This window comes from Pseudopipra pipra, chromosome 6 (genome assembly GCF_036250125.1).
Source record: "Pseudopipra pipra isolate bDixPip1 chromosome 6, bDixPip1.hap1, whole genome shotgun sequence".
Taxonomy (NCBI): Eukaryota; Metazoa; Chordata; class Aves; order Passeriformes; family Pipridae; genus Pseudopipra; species Pseudopipra pipra.
The window spans coordinates 23,286,916-23,304,150 of record NC_087554.1 but is presented as its reverse complement, the minus strand read 5'-3'; the positions used below and the strand labels follow the sequence as shown (position 1 = coordinate 23,304,150).

The following is a 17,235-nucleotide window of genomic DNA, read 5'->3' as shown; positions in this document are numbered from 1 at the left end:
GGCAACTTTTCTTGTCCCACAAAATCACCACATTTTCAGATGAGAATGATAGATTCATATGTACAGCATATGAGAACCAGGCTCATATACAGCTACTCTATCTACAGTATTTAATCCAGAATGACAAGAGGAGGCCCTAATTGCCTAGCACAATGCTCGGGATTTTAGTACTAGCGTTCAGAATCTGGAAGAAGGTCATCCTAGGAAGCAATAAGCATGGAAATAAAATTAGTAGCGTTGGAGTGTCTGTCTAGCACTGGAGAGGACTACCAAAGGCCAAGCCTAGCTACCTTCCTTTACACGGGGCAATGCCTCTCATTTACTTCATGGTGATTTCCTAATGGAATTCAGCAATGCCAGGACTTATGTTTCCAGCTGAGGACCTGGGAGAAGACCAGGAGCAGCACGTCCTCATGAGGCAGGTGGCCCAGGGCTGGGAAAGAAGGAAGTTGGTCAAACACAGAGCAGCCATGGAGCATGCAGTGGGGTTGCATGGAAGGAGTCAGAAAAACAGGGGTTTAGGTTCTTGGGTTTGAAAATGTAGGCAGCAAGCTGTGAGGACTGGGCAGCCTGAGACTGAGGTCCTGGCATGAGGGAATACAATACAGCAGTATGCCAGGCTGACAAAGCACGCTTCAGCTACTGAAATTTAAACAAATTCATTGAGAAATTTACAGCACTGAGTTCACACTGGAGTCATTAATATATCTTTGAAACCGAATTTTCTTCCAAAAATCTACACATTTAGATAATTTGGGAAAATGTCCATGAATGTGCCCTCATTTTAAAATAAGCATGAATTCAAAAAAATTAATATATCATGCAGATGTCACCAGATTCACTCAAACACTATAAAGAGCAACACGGTATATCATACATGTTAGAAACAGAAACATTTTAAGACAGCACCTGTTGTCTTACTGGGCAAGGAGTAGCATTTTCACAAGATATTCTGGTGGTGTGGGAATTCCTTTTTAGACACCCAACATGTCCCAAGTTTTCATTTCACCAGTCAAAATATTCACTTATTTCATAGCTCCAAGCATTCAAACTACTTCACTGCTTTGAACCACATTTGTTGTAGAAAATGGTCCAGCAGCAGTAGTATGTACAGCGTGACAAGAGACAGTCTACAGAGAAATAAAACCAAGTATTGACAAATCAAAGATAGGCCTCTCCTTGCCACTCCCCTCAAAAAAGCTAAGGACAGAAATGTTTCTGTAACTATAGTATTTGCTACTTTTGATTCAGAAGTTAGCAGTCACAACCACTGGTACGCTTTTTTCTTGTCATCTACTTCGGTTTTTCTCATTTCACTTTCAAAAACATTGCCACAAAAAAATTCAAATGTATTATTTTGAAAGAACCATGAAATACTCCTCAAATACTAATGAAGTAGAAAAGAAGTCATTCTGCAACAGGTGCTGTGCCCCCTTTCACCTTCCTCCACTGCACCTACCACAAGGTCTTACCTTCTGGTGGATTCTTATTCTGGTTGTTCCAGACAACTAACAATTTGGATAGACTAGGCACTTTAGACACCTCTGTGATAACTCGGAAAAGGCTCTCCACTCGGTCATAGGTCAGAACTACAGCTGTGAAACCTTGGGACTGAGGTGGGATCAGTGGAAGGAAGAGTGGGTTGCTCACACTGCTCCATTTCTGTGAAGGAAAACAAGAAAACAGAAAAACAATTTGATTAAAGTGACTTTTCACAGTAGGGAGTAATTTATATATCCAGGACCAAACCATCAGATTGGAATTTGCTCAGACCAGGCAGGTTGACTCTCCAATTCTGACAACAGTGGACTTCAGAAATTTCTCAAAACCTTTATTCCAATCTCTTTCTTAATTCAATTTTCATTTTTGCCTAGCTGTAACATTGAAAAGAAGTAAGGGTTTCGGTAAAAAACAAAGTGGAAGAGGCAGATAGATTTGTGGAAACGGAAAACCAAGGTAAATTCTAAACCCAGCTGGCATGACTCTATTCTCATTTACTAATCACTGTTTCAAGACACCTATATTTACAGTCAGGACTCAATAAAGAGAAACTTAATCAGAACTACAATTTCAGAAGTGAAAAAGCATTAACGACAAAACCAAAGCAACAAAACCATAAACCTGGTACAAAATGTGCACCCAAGCAAAAAGGGCAAAAGCAGGCATGAAGTGGAATAATGTAATAGCTTCTACAAAGCTGAGTTTGTTCCATGGTGGAAAAACCCAATCTATTACATTAAATAAATAAATAAATAAAACAAGGCATGAGATGCAAAGATGAATTTCAGAGAGTTATCTGCTTCTTGTGAATTTTAACTAGGGCTTCCCTTTTAAGACTTTAAAGGTCTTACTTCAATACATTCTCAGCATAAGGAAGCCAGCCCAGCTGGCAAAAGACAAGACAGGCAGCTAAATTCTCACTGAATGTGCCAACCTCCTTTGGAGCTGACAACGTGGGGGAAGAAGCACTAAGGGACCGTTTGACAAGAATGAGGGCACCAGCATTTTAGTTTCGACTTTTGCAGTCCAACTGACATTCCAAGCAGGGGTCGGACTGAGAAGCAAAGGGAAAAACCAGACCCTTTGGGAAAGCAGAAACTTAGTGATGCTGTTTTGCAGGGAAGTTTTGAATCCTAGCCTGTAAAAACTATGAACACTCAGAAGAAGTTAGTAACTGCCAGCAGTTTACAGAAATACTGTGAAAATCTCCAGCTAAACTCATACCATAAGCTTGCTTGTATCAGGAAGAAAGAAAGTTTTACAGATTCAAAGCTATCAGCTCATATTTGCAAGAAGTAAACTTTGCAATTTTCTGTTTTGCTATTTAGTCTGTGGTTACTTTATACACCCAAAAATCACCTTCCCATGTTTAATGGTTAGACACCTCTAACTAGAATAATTTCAAGGATGAGGAGAAAAGAGAGCTTATTTACTCAAAGACATAATAACATTTTGACTATTTTGGCAAAGGAGAAAAAAATATGATGTGAATATGATTTCCTTCTATGAACAAATCAAAACTGAAGTAGGGATAAATATGTGAGGTGGGAAAGTTAAGCACAGAACTGGGACACTGTTTGGTCCAGGATGGTCTAAGGGTATGTTCTAGGCAAGGATCTGTCACTAGGAGTAGTATGTTCAGACTTCCTGAAATAGTTAGAAAGACAGACTGGCCTTCAGCTACACATAGTTTTATCAGGTCTGGTATAAGCTGCATTCAACTTAAACCGTTTGTGAGGTTCCTAATGGAAAACATGAAGCTCTAGTTTTTACCCAACGGGAATAATAGGATAATGTAGAAATAGTAACAGTACAATATGGAACTTGGGTTCATGAAAGGGACATGGCTACCTGTGACAGCAGAGGACTACAGTTAGTAATTCAGAAAAGATACATCCATTACTTCAGCAACTCATATGTAGAGACAAATCTGCTTTCAGATTATTATATTTTCTAAAATGAAAGCTTTTGTACATACTTTGTTAATTGTGCAAGATGACTGGTGGCAGACAGAGACCACCCTCTCATTTCGCTGCAGCTTCAATTCCTGCAGCAAATCACAATCTAAATGTTACCAGAGTGTAATTCACCTCATTAAAGCTTTACTACAGACTTGTTTCCACACAACCCCCACCCCAAGACTGCTATTATCCAAATGACCCTGGTAATGTCAAGCAGCCTCTTGAAACAACTTTTAGAAACCTCTTTTGATTAATACTTGAAACAGAGGTTTAACATCATAATCAGAATGCCAAGAAAATATTGTGTTTCTGCCCTACAAGAAGAAATAACTAGTAGAGCAATCTATGGACAATGTTTTATTTATTACTTATGGGTGAGAATTGCTACCTTGATTAATGGCTCCCATTTGAAGTTTTTCTAGAAACTTTTTCTATGTCCACAGCACTTCCTAACAAATTGTTTGATATAATATCTTTTGAAAAGGATTATTCCTTTTCCATCATCTAAGACTATTTTAGGTACTTACAGAAAAAAATACATATACAAGCACATGCATATGTGTGCAAGCACATGCATATGTACCTAAAATGGTCATTATTTCTCTTAAAAACTTAAGTTTTAGGTACGTTACTTAAATCCCAACTTTTACTACTTTCAGAAAGGCTTGAAAATTCTCCCCTGCTGGTCATAACTTAGGAAAACTAAGTCAATTTTTGAGGTGATTTTGCTCATGCACCTACTAAAGGATGATGGAGGGAGGGAAAAACCTGTAGACACACACTAATGGATGGGAGAACCATGCCTCTCGTTTGAGAAAAGCATTTCAAAAAGGCAATTAACCATCTCTCAAGTGCCATTAAGAGCCAACCCCCTGCTGCCTGCCTGAAGAGTGTGTCTACAGTCTGAGACCTATTGACCCCACTTTCTGCAGGAAATCGGGCAAATTCAAGCCTCCATAATTTGCTAAAGTCTTCCAGATTTCTGCTTGGGAAAAGCAAACCATACAGGCAATTAATTCAACAGCAACCTAATTAAATGTCCATTATGGTAGCAAAGCATGAAATGGTTAATGACATAGGGATGGGTTCTCTCAGTAACTGTTCAAGCAACCAAGTGGTGCCTGTTCTCATTTTTGTTAACATTCTTGATGGAAATTCACAGGAACTTTCACTCTCAGAGAGGAGAGCAAACAGCAACAGTAGATTGATCATCCATCACCTTTCTTTGACAAAGTGCTGACACTCAGCTATGGATAAGACAGCCCTTCAGTATCGCCCTCCCATAATATCATTAGAAGAGCCAGGATAATTAATCCAAGATTAATAGGTCACTTGCTGTGAATCATTTTTATGGGCAAAAAGGATCAAGTTCAAATGCCAGTTTCCTATGAGTAATTTCATGTCACTTAAGTCTCACAGTCTCAGTTGCCTGACAGTTCTTTGCAGTTCATATGAAAATCCGAAGCAGTGGGACCTGAGTGACAGTGAGAATTTAGGAATAGCCTGAAGCTAGGAAGAGAGGAGAAGTCAGGAATGGTTATGTCTACATGTAAGGATTCAGACTGCTGCATCTGTCCTGTGCATGCTTTCTACAAGTGTGCATGTATAATAATGCCTTAGCAACAAGGCACCTTCCTTTATTATAGATAGATCAAATACTGTCCTCCCCTTTGGTCATTAAAAACAACCTGATTCTACTTCAGGAAAAGTTAATACATTAAGGAGAAGGTATCAAGGGTGCTAAATTCTCATTATGTGGGAGGCTCAGACTGGACTCGATGTGGAGTCTTCAGGTTTAACTTGGCAGAGAAGTTTTTAACAGACCACTCTTAGCAAGATACAGAAGGGAGATAGGTGGGGGCTTCAGGACATCAGTGAGCACAACCAGACTGAGAAATGGACAATCCTAACACAAAAATGCTACAGAGCCTCAAAGATACTGGGAAAATATCAGACACAACTTAGATTCAGTCCCATCCCAAAACTTCTGATTTGGGTGTTCACCACTGAAAGACCTGCAGAAAGATATAGCAGACTCATTCCACAAACTGCATCACAGAATGGTCTATAGGAAAACAAGGCTATGTAAGATGTTCCATTTTAAAGAAGAATCAAGAACTTCCCAGATATCACTTAGTGGAAAAACTCAGCAACAGCACTTAAGAAGAATAAAATGTCACTGCTCCCATGAACAAGACAGTGGGCTTTCCTTCCTGCGTATTTTATTTTCAACACCTGGATGGCTTGTTATAAACCAAATATTAGCGAAACCACACAGTCTGAACAACAGCTCACTGTCTTTTAAAAGCGCAGAGGTAAGGATAGCAGTGTGTTGAACTTAGTAGTTAAGCAGTTCTTCCATACATCTAAGCAAAACAGAGATATATCCCCTGACACCGCAGTTAAGGCTTTTTCAGGGTTGTTCTTAATATCAATCTAACCTCAATGTGGTTTCAATTATGAATTACCAGACCAAAAAAAGCCTTGATTTATTCTATTTTTCCCCAATTATTTATGGTAAGTTCCTATTGAATACTTTGAGAAAGTATTTCATCATGCTTCCCATCCTCAAGTGGTCATAGGGCAAAACCAAAGGAATTAACCCTCTCTACTTGTCCAGAGCCAACCTCAGTGCTTACGTTCAGCAGAATCACAAACCAAGTTGCAGGGGCCAACATTTCATGTTTTGATGAAGATCATAAACCCTCCTCCAAAAAAAAATTAGCCACAAGACACACGGGAGTTTCTACACACTGTAGAATAATCCCCTGTGTAAAAAAAGAATCCTAATCTCTGGGCAGGTAAGTTAAAGAACCAACTGTTAGATCATGTTCCCCACTCACATAAAAATATCAATATTTACAGCCAAATACATGTGGTATACTCAACTTATCCATAATATCAACATCTAAAAACCATCAATAAAGTGAAATTTATTTAATATAAAAAGAATACCTATCTTCTAACATGATAAATACAGCAAAATTTCATCCAGTTGATTCAAACCATCACACAAAGCAGCTGGAAATTCAGCAGAAACAGAAATCTAATATTGTTCAATGGAAAAAATACCAGATGTGCACTGCCCAGAAAGGTGCTAGCTTGTTCTCATTTACAGATAAATAAAAAAGTGTATGTTAATATTTGCTTAATGCTTTGAAAATGACAAATGGTACTAGGATGGAAGTACAGTTGTAACAGTGGCATTATCTGGAAACTGAGAGCTAGAAAATACTAGTCAAAGAGGTTGGGAATAGTCTAATTTTTTTACAAGTGTCAAGTGCCTGGTAATTGGCAGAACCCACAAACTATTCTGTAAATGAACATCCTATTTAGGCTTTGCTAAATGAACGGCACTTTTGGCACTAAGTTAATTTTGCTATTTTAGTTTAAACCAATGACAGTGCTGTTTTCTGCCTCACTGGAAGAAATGAAATCTGGTATGTTTATTGTTCAGCATACCGATATTCTCAAGTGATTATTAAACTCTGTTCTGTATCATCCAAGGTTATAGCTCAAAAGCAGCCCCTGACAAAAAAAAAAAACAACCCTCTAATATTTCATAGATATATATTATAATCAGGCGTGAAAGAATTTCAATAAAAGCAACTGAAGAAATCTGGAAAAACCCTGTCATACATTTTTCAGAAACCCATATACGTTAGCAAGGTGTGAGGCAGAGAGGAGAATTTAAATTATCTACAAAGAAGCACAAGTGAGGAAGTAATTTACCTCTACTAGAACATAACAAACTACTTAATTGAAGATAACAGATCACATCTCAAACATAAGTCATTATTGCTAATCCAGCCCAAACTGGTAACCATCAAAATGCACACCATAGAACTGTTCATTTTCTGGCCTACTTGAACATAACCAACTGCCTCTGCCTAGTGGATAATGGCTAGCCCAAAAAATACAAAAGACATTAAACTCTCATGCTTGTAGCAAAAGACTGTCTGACATATAAAGGACTCAAATGGTCCAGGAAAGAATTTCAGGCCCCAAAAGTATCATTTGCTCCTCTTCATTAAAAGGAGGAAATATAGTGCATTTTTATTCAAAGTACTATTCCATAACATATTAGCATGTTATATGCTACTAGTTTTCCATTTCCTCAACGGGACAGTGAATGAGTAGAAAAATAATCCACTTTATAACTTTTTTTTTTCTTTAGAAAGGCCAACAGTTTTCAGTCAACCCATACAAACACATAAATGTGCTTGGATCACCTCCCCAGTGCAACGTACTAAATATGGATTTAAACCTATATGCATTCACCTTCTGTGTACCTTATACTCCCTCCTGGAAAAACACCCTCCTGTACTGCTGCTGTATCCACACTTCAGTGAAGATACTCAGGCAACAGTCTCACTAATATTTTGAGCCAATATAAGTCTAACTAATGCCAAGAAAAGCAGCCTTCCAGCTACCCACTCCCTCCCTTACACCACACCCCACTCCTTTTTTTTTTTTTTTATTTTGCCTGATAAGTTTTATATGAGGAAAATTATTTTGGCTAATTCATCAGAAGTGAATTAGAAAAATCAAAAAGAAGGTAGTACATTAAAAGAAAAATTATCCAACCGTAGAAGAGTGCAGGATTGCTTCTTTGGGCAGCAGTACCTATTGATAGTGGTTTAAAGTGTTCGGGGAAACTACAGACTCAACACACATAGGCTGGTGCTTATTTGTGTTGAGACTTGAGAAATATAGGAGGAACAGGAATAAGGTTTATTTATGTGCAGATCTATCCATGAGCATGCCTCACTGATTTTAAGTGAGTATCACTTTCATGCTGACTGTCCAAAAATCAATGCAATTTTATGGTAAAGGGAATGTAATCATTAGTAAGTTTGCAGATATGTCTTAATTCCTAATCTGAAGTATCAAAATTCAAAAAAAGCAAAGAGAAGCCTATCAGTCCTACTTTGCAAGTGACAACAAACTTGTGGAAGCCTTTTGTGAAAGATGCAGCTTTTTTTCATAGGTGCTGCTGTTACAACTTACTTAATCGAATACTTAAGGCCTCTAAAAATCTTTTATCCAACATATTTACAGGCTGCAATCTGCTAAGTATTTGCTAACTCAAAATAAAATCTATTCTACAATACTATCATCAAAATGCTAAATGGCAGAACTATACAAAATCATAGAAAATAGACTGAAGTCAGACGATGAATCTAACTTTGGAAGCAAACTCATGAGGCTGCAATAGCTCAATAAAATGCAGAGTACAATGTGCACTTTGGAGAGTTATGAGCTATCTTAATTGTAGAAATAATGGTTATACTGCTTTATCTAACACCTGAAGTAGCTGTAACAATTGAGCAACAAAACAACTAGTAATCAGAACATTTTACCAAACTCTTTTTCTGTTACTTCTCAGGATCCTAGTGACATATTAAACAAAATTAACCCCTATAAGCACACAAAGAAAAAGAAATCTTAAACCAAGGAGACAGGCAGGCAAGCAACCATGGTCAAGGATTCTTTCTAAGTATTCTCTGCATAATAATCTTGCACAGCAAGATCTTCTTTCTGTTAGACAGGTGAATTTTTCCTAACAAGTAAGTTTACAAACCTAGCAAGTCCTAGTAAGTAAGTTTATAAAGTTGGCATTTTCCATATAATATTCCATAAGCAAATCCATGCTCTCATTTTCAAAACCTCACTATTCAGAGCACAGGGATCTGAGCCCTATTAACAATCTTGTACTGATTAAAGAAATCTCTGGCTAATTTCAGTAAGCCCCTTGCCTTAAAACAGTGATTCCACCTCCGCACCTTCTGCTAATGTGCCTGCAGCTTCTATATATTCTTTCTGCACCTTTGTGTTCCTATCTAAACCACCTAACAGGAACAAGAGCATACAGAAGAGCACTGCACTTAGTCCCTACTGACCAAAACAGCACAAGGAACAATAAGCAGAGCTAAAGGAACTCGATGCTGAATCAGCTGAGTTCAAAGGCAGAATACACACAGCAAGTTTTGGAGGTTAGTTCAGTTAGACCAGTAACATAAGAATTTATAACGCTCACTTACTCGCACTTTTCATTGTGATATTAATGTCAACTTGCAGGTGCTTCATTTTAACAGTTAGATATATCCTGGCCCCGAGGCTGACCTGAAATGATTTGCTTTAAAAGCTTCGGTCATGGAGTTTATTTAGAGAAGAATACTGCAATATTCTCATAAATCAAAAGCACATTCAAGCCATCTTTAGTTACTTTGTCATCTTATCAGAGTTAGAGGATACAGTTGCCATCTTCTGCTACCTCAAAAGTACATACCTACCTTCTTTCCAAGTATAATGTTTCATCCAGGCTTACTAGAAATTGTAACAGTGCTATGAGTGGATATTAGGCAGGAACTTAGATGAGAAACACACTCAGGCTCAAGCGGATCATTGTTCCCCTAACAAGCAGACTCCAACTGTGGAATTCTGACTAGTACAGTTATTTTAAAAAAGAAGCACAGGAGAGCACCCTGGAGAAGACATTTTTGCATTCCCTTTAAAAAGTGAGTGATTCTTTAGCCATTTTCTTTATTTTACTAGCCATTTAAAGGTGCTTGGTTTTGCTAGCATAATCTAAAGGTGTTAAGATACTCTGATCCCCTTCTTGTGGAGTACATCTTGTGCAGATTAATTTCGTCCTTAAATACTGACAAGGGCCGCATTCCCTCTCCAAGCAATGACAACAGGAGATTATTAATGCCTTTGGCTAGGCAATGGAAAATCAACTCCTGAAACTCAGCAATGAGCTTCTAACTCTTTGTCAGCAACTGTTCACACCCATCAGCCTGAAGAGTTTAAAGTAACACACACTCTACTCCTGGAAGCACTCCTACCCAGCTTTCAGAGAAACTCCCTCTAAACCATCATAAAGCAAGACAGTTACCAAGTTTTGGTTTTCTTAGTAAAACAAAACTATTTTTTGTACTTTGACACAGAGAAAATTAACTGATTATGAGTCAAAAACATCTACAGGCTTTTATACAGTAAAAAATCAGAACCAGCTGCTTGGTGCAAAAGGTTAATTAATACTCCAGTGTAACAGAGGTGGGTTCAGTCAGTGAAACTTTAAAAAAAACCAAACAAACAAAAAACCAACCAACCAAACAAAAAACAAAAACCCAAACAAAAACCAAAACAGAACACCAAACCAAACAAACATACAAAAAAAAAAAAGGCAAAAAAAAAAAAAACAGTAAAACTTTGATCATCAGTTTCTGTATAAGAGAAATTATTAAGAAATAACATGGAGAAAATTGTAGGCATAGGAATAATTAGCTATTTCAACATAATGATATAAAAGATCCTTGCAGATTGTTTAAGATCTGCAGCATTTCCACTGACTATTTTCTCTGCGGTCATACATTTTTAAGTAGAAACTCCCTAAATTCAACAGAAATAAAGAAATGTGTGTATGTATGCATACAGGAAAAATAAATAAATATATAAACAAGGAAGCAATTTAGTGTGTGCTACAGCAAAAGTTAAAAGTTTGCATTTCAGTGCCAGGACATAAAACGAACTGCTAGTTATTTTGCCAGCTGTCATAAAATATATTAGCTTCATCTGTGCAAGTTACCAGCACAAGACATATACACACAAATTCACATACACAAAATTATTACCAAGTTTCATAGCACATACCTTTTATACAAAAAAAAACCCCACCACATCCACAATTTGTTTTATGAGTAAATCACACGAATTTACTTACCACAGCTGGGGGATCATTCCATTCTTCATAAGAAATGGCAGCATATGGGTAAATTCTGTCATTGATAATCTGAAGAGTAGCGAGAGCAATTGCTTTCATTGATCTAAAATATGCTTCCCAGAACCACCTTGCCTGTAAAGAGAATAAAGTTCACTTTCACATTGCACAGATCCAGTGCTTAACAATCAATTTTGGCTTGCCATGCACAGTCTGTTCCATGAATTCTACATGTCAGGTGGAAATTAAATTAGGAGGCATGTTTATTGTAGATAGAGTATCTCCACAGAGCCTGAAGGCTTCAACTCAACTCCACCTCCCAGAATAAAATGACTCACAGCCAATAAAAAGAAGCAGCAGCATTATTTTTGAGTGATTAAATAGAATGAGAATACTTGAAGGAATCAGGTATTTTCACACTTTCATCATATGTTTTCCTCTTGAAAAATGTCAAAAGCAGTTTGACTGTAGAACAGAAGAAATTGCTGTTATACTCATTTTTTTTCCAAGGCAGAGGAATCCACAGTGCAGCTAAATAGCCAAGTAAAATCATTCTCCCTAAAAAGTGGAACTTAGAAGTCACTTTTTAACACCAATATTAGAGACAGTTGATCAGATAGAGAATTTCAGTACTCATGAACCCTACCAGACTAATACCTTCCCATTCCAAAAAACCAAATTTTATTTATACAAGTAAATATTAAGATATTTACACAAAAGTATATGCACATGCCAATTTTTTTACAATCGTTAATCTTGGCTAATTTATAGTACAGGCAGTGTAAAACTGGTGAAATGAAGCATGAGATTGTTATGCACAGGTGCTCTGAATTTCACAGATGAATCATTCTCAAGCTAAGGTCCTGTGCAGCAAGTTTTCATCTTGTCCCAGTTTCTGTGTGGGACAGAAATGCTAAAAGAAAAGCAAGAGTTTTGAAATGAAAATGCTGACTTATCTCTGTTAGAGAAATAAACATACTTTTTAAATGCCTAGAACCATCAAATGATCCTGGATGTCCCCATCCAACCCAGAAGGAAACATGCTTTACCAATAAATGTAGTTCAAGAGTTCTGGCCTAAGAAATATGATTTTTTTTTAACCTAGTTTTTCTTTGGGAAATGGCAGAACCTGAATTGTCCGGAAAGTAATTTAATTTTCAATTTTCTTATGGTTCATTATCAACTATAAGAGTATGTGTTTGCATGTAGGAGGTAGAACAATAAAAAATGCATTTTTTTTTTTTTTAATTGGAAACTTTAGAAGCTTTCAGAGTCAGAATACAACTGAAGACAATGTACAAATTCGGGCAAGTGCTATTTTACTCATGTTACAGATTTCTTAAATGGCAAAAAAGCTCTACAAACAAGCCATTTTTAATCACATGCTATGAAAATATTAAATAATATTATTTACCTTATTTAGTTACTGTATTATTTACTTTTTTTTAGTTACTGAAGGAATACCAAGCTTCTGGAAGCACAGACCTTAGGATGAACCAAAAATAACTCTTGTTTAGCTGTTGTTAACAAGCGCCAACATGTGTCATTCTGCAGGTCAGTACTTTTTAACAGAAGACAAACAGTGCTTCCTACATGTACACTTTCTTTTGGAATATTCCTAGGCTAGCTAACAGTGTACAGGAAGGATTACAAGTAGTATGGAAAATGAAAATTTACAAGCAAAAACTTGCAGATATTCATGCTTATGCTACCCGTTCCTTTCCTTTGAGTGTAAGCTATGGGATTCAGAACTACTGACTTCTTGTCAAAACACCAGCCCTAAAACTCTACTCTGTGGGTAGTTTGTAAAACAGATTCTGCAGAAAAGTTCTGTAAATATTTAAGATGAAAACAATCCACATTACAATTAAATAAACAAACTAGGAAAGAGATTAATGTTCTCTGAAGCACTACTTCGCACTTTGATTGAGAGAACAGCCATAACTCCAACTATTTCAGACTATTTCAAAATTTTATTTAAGAGACTGATGAGTATGCCCAAAAATGACATTACTCTTGAGCTTGTTACCCAGGGAGAGTGCAAAGTAACTTCACTCTAGAATGGATTCCCTTCCCTCTCCTTATTTCTTTCCCTAGTAGGACTTAAGAGCTGGATAACAGGCTGATTACCAAGAACACAGAACAAAATGAACGCTACATCCAACTGTAAAAGCAGAAGAATTATATAAACAGCTAAGAATAAATAAAAAGACACTAAATAAAGCAAACACCACATGATAAGCAAAGGCATAAGTATTCCTTTCCCCATGCTCCATTTCTTAGGAAAAATGTATTATCCAGAACTCAGCAGCAATTGATTTAAAAACAAAACCAGAAGCAGAATAAGAATTAAAATGAACTAGAACAGCCAACCGTTCAAGTATTCTAAATAAACAGGAGTAAGAACACAGACCTCAAATTTTATTTTCATGTTTAGAACGTGATTAGAGCAACAGCTATAAGCAGCACTATGCAGAAGGAGAAACTATTTTATATAACCTATTGACATACAACTTTATAAGCAAGTAGCTATTAATAGTGTGAAATGCACACAGGACTATGTATTCCACTGTTACTAAATGACAGCATTCCTATACCGTTCTAAGATTGTCTATTAATACTGTAATATCTATTATTATCTAGCTTCATAATAATCAAAGCTAGTTTTCCTCCTTCAGCAAAACTAGGATAGATCTGATCTAGCTTCTCCTTGCTCAAAGAATGCTTCCAATGTCAGGCAAGATTACACCTTTACACCAGAAGCAAATCTGGAGAAGAGGGCAGAGGGAATTAATATTTATGAAATTAATTTTTTGTAAAGAGCCATAAAACGTTCCCACAGTTGGTTGTAATATTTTTGGAGTTGTGTTTCTTTAAGGCAGAACTCAAAACCTTCTAAGGGGATTTGAAGTCCCCAAACAGATGTTTCAGGGTCTCATTACTTCCTCCCCACCTTGTTTGCTTTTATAAGGCAGAACTGATTAACATGGCTTGCTAGTGTCTGCTGCTCCACATGCTGAGTTACTAAATATTTTGGGCAAGTTTTCTATTGGGAAGATGTATGTTGATTTCATTTAAAATGTATTTTCTGCTCTACTTGGTGAGGTTGAAAAGCTTCTGCTGGAATGTAACAAACAGAGGGGATAAAAATCCCATGAACATATTCATGATACAGGAGAGTAACAACAACAACAAAGATATCTGTTCCGGACTTCTATGCCAACTTACTTATTATTCTTACATAATTTTACTGAGTTATCTGTTTGTCTTTTCCATATCTATGAATAAGAGGACTCAAGAGTAACATTATTACACTGGGCAGTGTTTTTAAGGTATGGTAATTGTAATATACTAATTAGAGCTACCTGAGTGCATTCCAGGATCTTGAAATAAAAAATCCATAAGCCTAGATCTTGTCTTTCACATAGACATATACACAGACTACAACTATGATCAAGTAAGGCTAGCATTCCTTTCAACTTGAACTGAAATTAGCTTCTAGTACTCTAGAAGCCTGCTTGATGAGGTTTCCAAATTTTCTAAGGAAACACAGTATGTGGACCACAGACTTGTAGAGAATGCTAACTTTGTATACACCTACATATTGCCTAGGTCACAGGCAATCTAAGTGGTAAACAGAGATCAAACATGTACTTTGTACAACTGCCAAAACAACACAAATCAATGTACATTGATTACTAGGAACTGAAAACAGCTATTTAAGAAACGTAACTTCTCTTCCCCTTCGAAATTTCTGGATAAATAGAAAATTTAGGATAGATTCAAATGCAAGACAGAAAAGCATTATATTCTGTAACAGTTTTATCAATGTTTCAAAGAGTCAAATGTAGCATACTGTATGACTTGTTTGAGCATGAGAAGTACATTGTATTATTGGGTTGCCCAACAGGTTTGAAGTGAGTGGAAACTGTCATTACACAATAGATTCCCCATGAAATTAATTCACCTGAATTCAATTTCTGCAGTAAATTTAGCAAAGCCATGAGAACCTCATCATGGAAGCCATAGACTTAAGGAATGGGAGGCCAAACTCTCTCCTCTCACCAGTGAGTTCTGCAGACCAAGGTCACAAACACTGGCATATTAGTAAGTAGTTCTAAGTTGTTGCCTTTCCTTTCTTCCTCCCTGCCCCACTTTCAACTGCTGCATCCTCATTAGATCAGCCATGAAAACTTTATGTAGAGGCCAAAATTGTTTAATATAATATAGTGTTATAATTTATACTCTAAAAATACACATTCACACCTTGAGAAAGACTAGCAATATCTGAAAGACAGATGTTCCTTCAGCCAAATAAGCAAACATCCAAAACAAAAGTTCAGTTCCTCTACTTTTCAGTTCTGGGACTTTGTTCAAGCGGACTATGAAGAAACCAAACTGACAATATTCAGCACATATCGGTACATGCAAGAGCTTGGGAAGGGGGAATTTGCAGTTATTTTCATAGCAGACAACAGGCAGCAGCAGGCAGCAACAGGGTAGCCTACTCACTGAAAGTAACATTTATTTAGGGAAGGTGTTATTTTCCTTAGGAATAAACACACTTGGGGGCCCAGCATCTCTTTATAAGCTCTTTACAAGCCAGCATAGCATCAGATTACAGAGCCCATTCATATAATGTTTATAAGTTCTAGTGTTAATGCCCCTAATGGTGCTCCGGTGTAGAAGGCAAGACAGATCAACGTAAATCTTTTGATTAGTTTGTGAAAAGACAAACACTGGGCATGAGGCAAGGAAAGAACTATTTTCTGTAACATTTAGATCAAGAGGAAAGAGTCCATGAAAGGAACTTTCTAGCTTCCTGTCTTTTCACAGCCCATGATTTGGTGGGAGTTGGTAAAGTTAGCAAAAGGGGAAAAAACCAAAATTCACAGAAGAGTAGTAAAACTTAACTGCCCATAAACCACCACTTTTCTCAACTTTTAGGTCAGGCGCCATGATGCTGTAAGATTCTGCCCCACTGCAGCAGTTCAGTGTTTCTAAAATGCCTTGAAAAGGTTTATGAGGGCCTGAAATATGACTTTCACACTGGCTAGGATGACTCTGCTTAAATGCTTTCCCTTCTCGATGGCTCTTGATGTTCCTGGTTTTTACTCCCAGCTGGATTACAGAAGTTTAGCCAAAGAAAAGAGTGTGGCCTAGATGCTGCAACAGCACTGGCCTGGAAGCTTGGTGATCTTACTTTTATTCCTTTCAAATTTTAGGATGGATAGCAGGAAAAAAAAAAAAAAAAGAAAACAAGTTTATCTTCTTTTTTAATTTCTAAATAGAAACTTTAAACTAATAAAATTAATACTTGGCTAAGTAACCGAAGATACTGTCTGCAGCAACCCCTTGCTAAACCATGTACCTTCAGCAGAGATATAAAAGCTATTACAATAAATATCTATAGCTCAGCTGTGCATCTGACAGCTCTGTGCATGTAAGTGCATCCACTAAGACCTTCTCAAGTTATATGTCATACTGTAATATAATCAAATGTTTTCTAAGTTAGTGAGACCTAACAAGTTTTGTCCATCAAGTAAACTACTAGGATTGGTCACAGGCAACCTTTCCTCGCCCTAGCCTATTTCCATTGTCCAGTAGAATTAGATGGGCTACTGGGGTTCAAGATAAATTGAATTTTTATGTTTGCCCTATACCAGAGATGCATATGAGGGTAGCTGATGTTATATAATAGTCAGATAGCAAGCTTGAGCTCTCAAGCACCCTACTGACCTCCTCTGCAAAATGGGACTGAAGAAAGCATAAATTCCTCTTTTGGAGCAACAAGCATTTTATAAAGTTTCCCAAGATAAATTTTGGGTTCTATAGCCCCAAGTTCCCACATTTTCCTGCTTATAAATTGTAATCTGCACCCTTTTTCTGTACTGCTTTACTGTTTCTACATCTGGTTCTCTGTTTCAACAACTTCCTTGCTGATCATACATACTACTTTCAATACGTAGTTCTTCAGCAAAGATGATACCAGCTGGGGCAGCTAAAACCAGTGCAATCTGGGTTTTTTTACACAGGCTTACAAAAACC

General features: G+C 37.1%; 1 protein-coding gene across 1 annotated transcript in view; it reads right to left on the bottom strand.

The window, feature by feature from the left end:
• EXT2 (exostosin glycosyltransferase 2) overlaps positions 1-17,235 on the bottom strand; it is a 75,736-nt gene that overhangs the window by 27,916 nt on the left and 30,585 nt on the right. Inside the window, exons 8-9 of the mRNA XM_064657810.1 lie at positions 11,191-11,322; positions 1,473-1,662 (exon numbers count right to left, since the gene is read on the bottom strand). Coding sequence (XP_064513880.1) covers positions 1,473-1,662; positions 11,191-11,322 — 322 coding nt within the window. The remainder of the gene's footprint in view (positions 1-1,472; positions 1,663-11,190; positions 11,323-17,235) is intronic.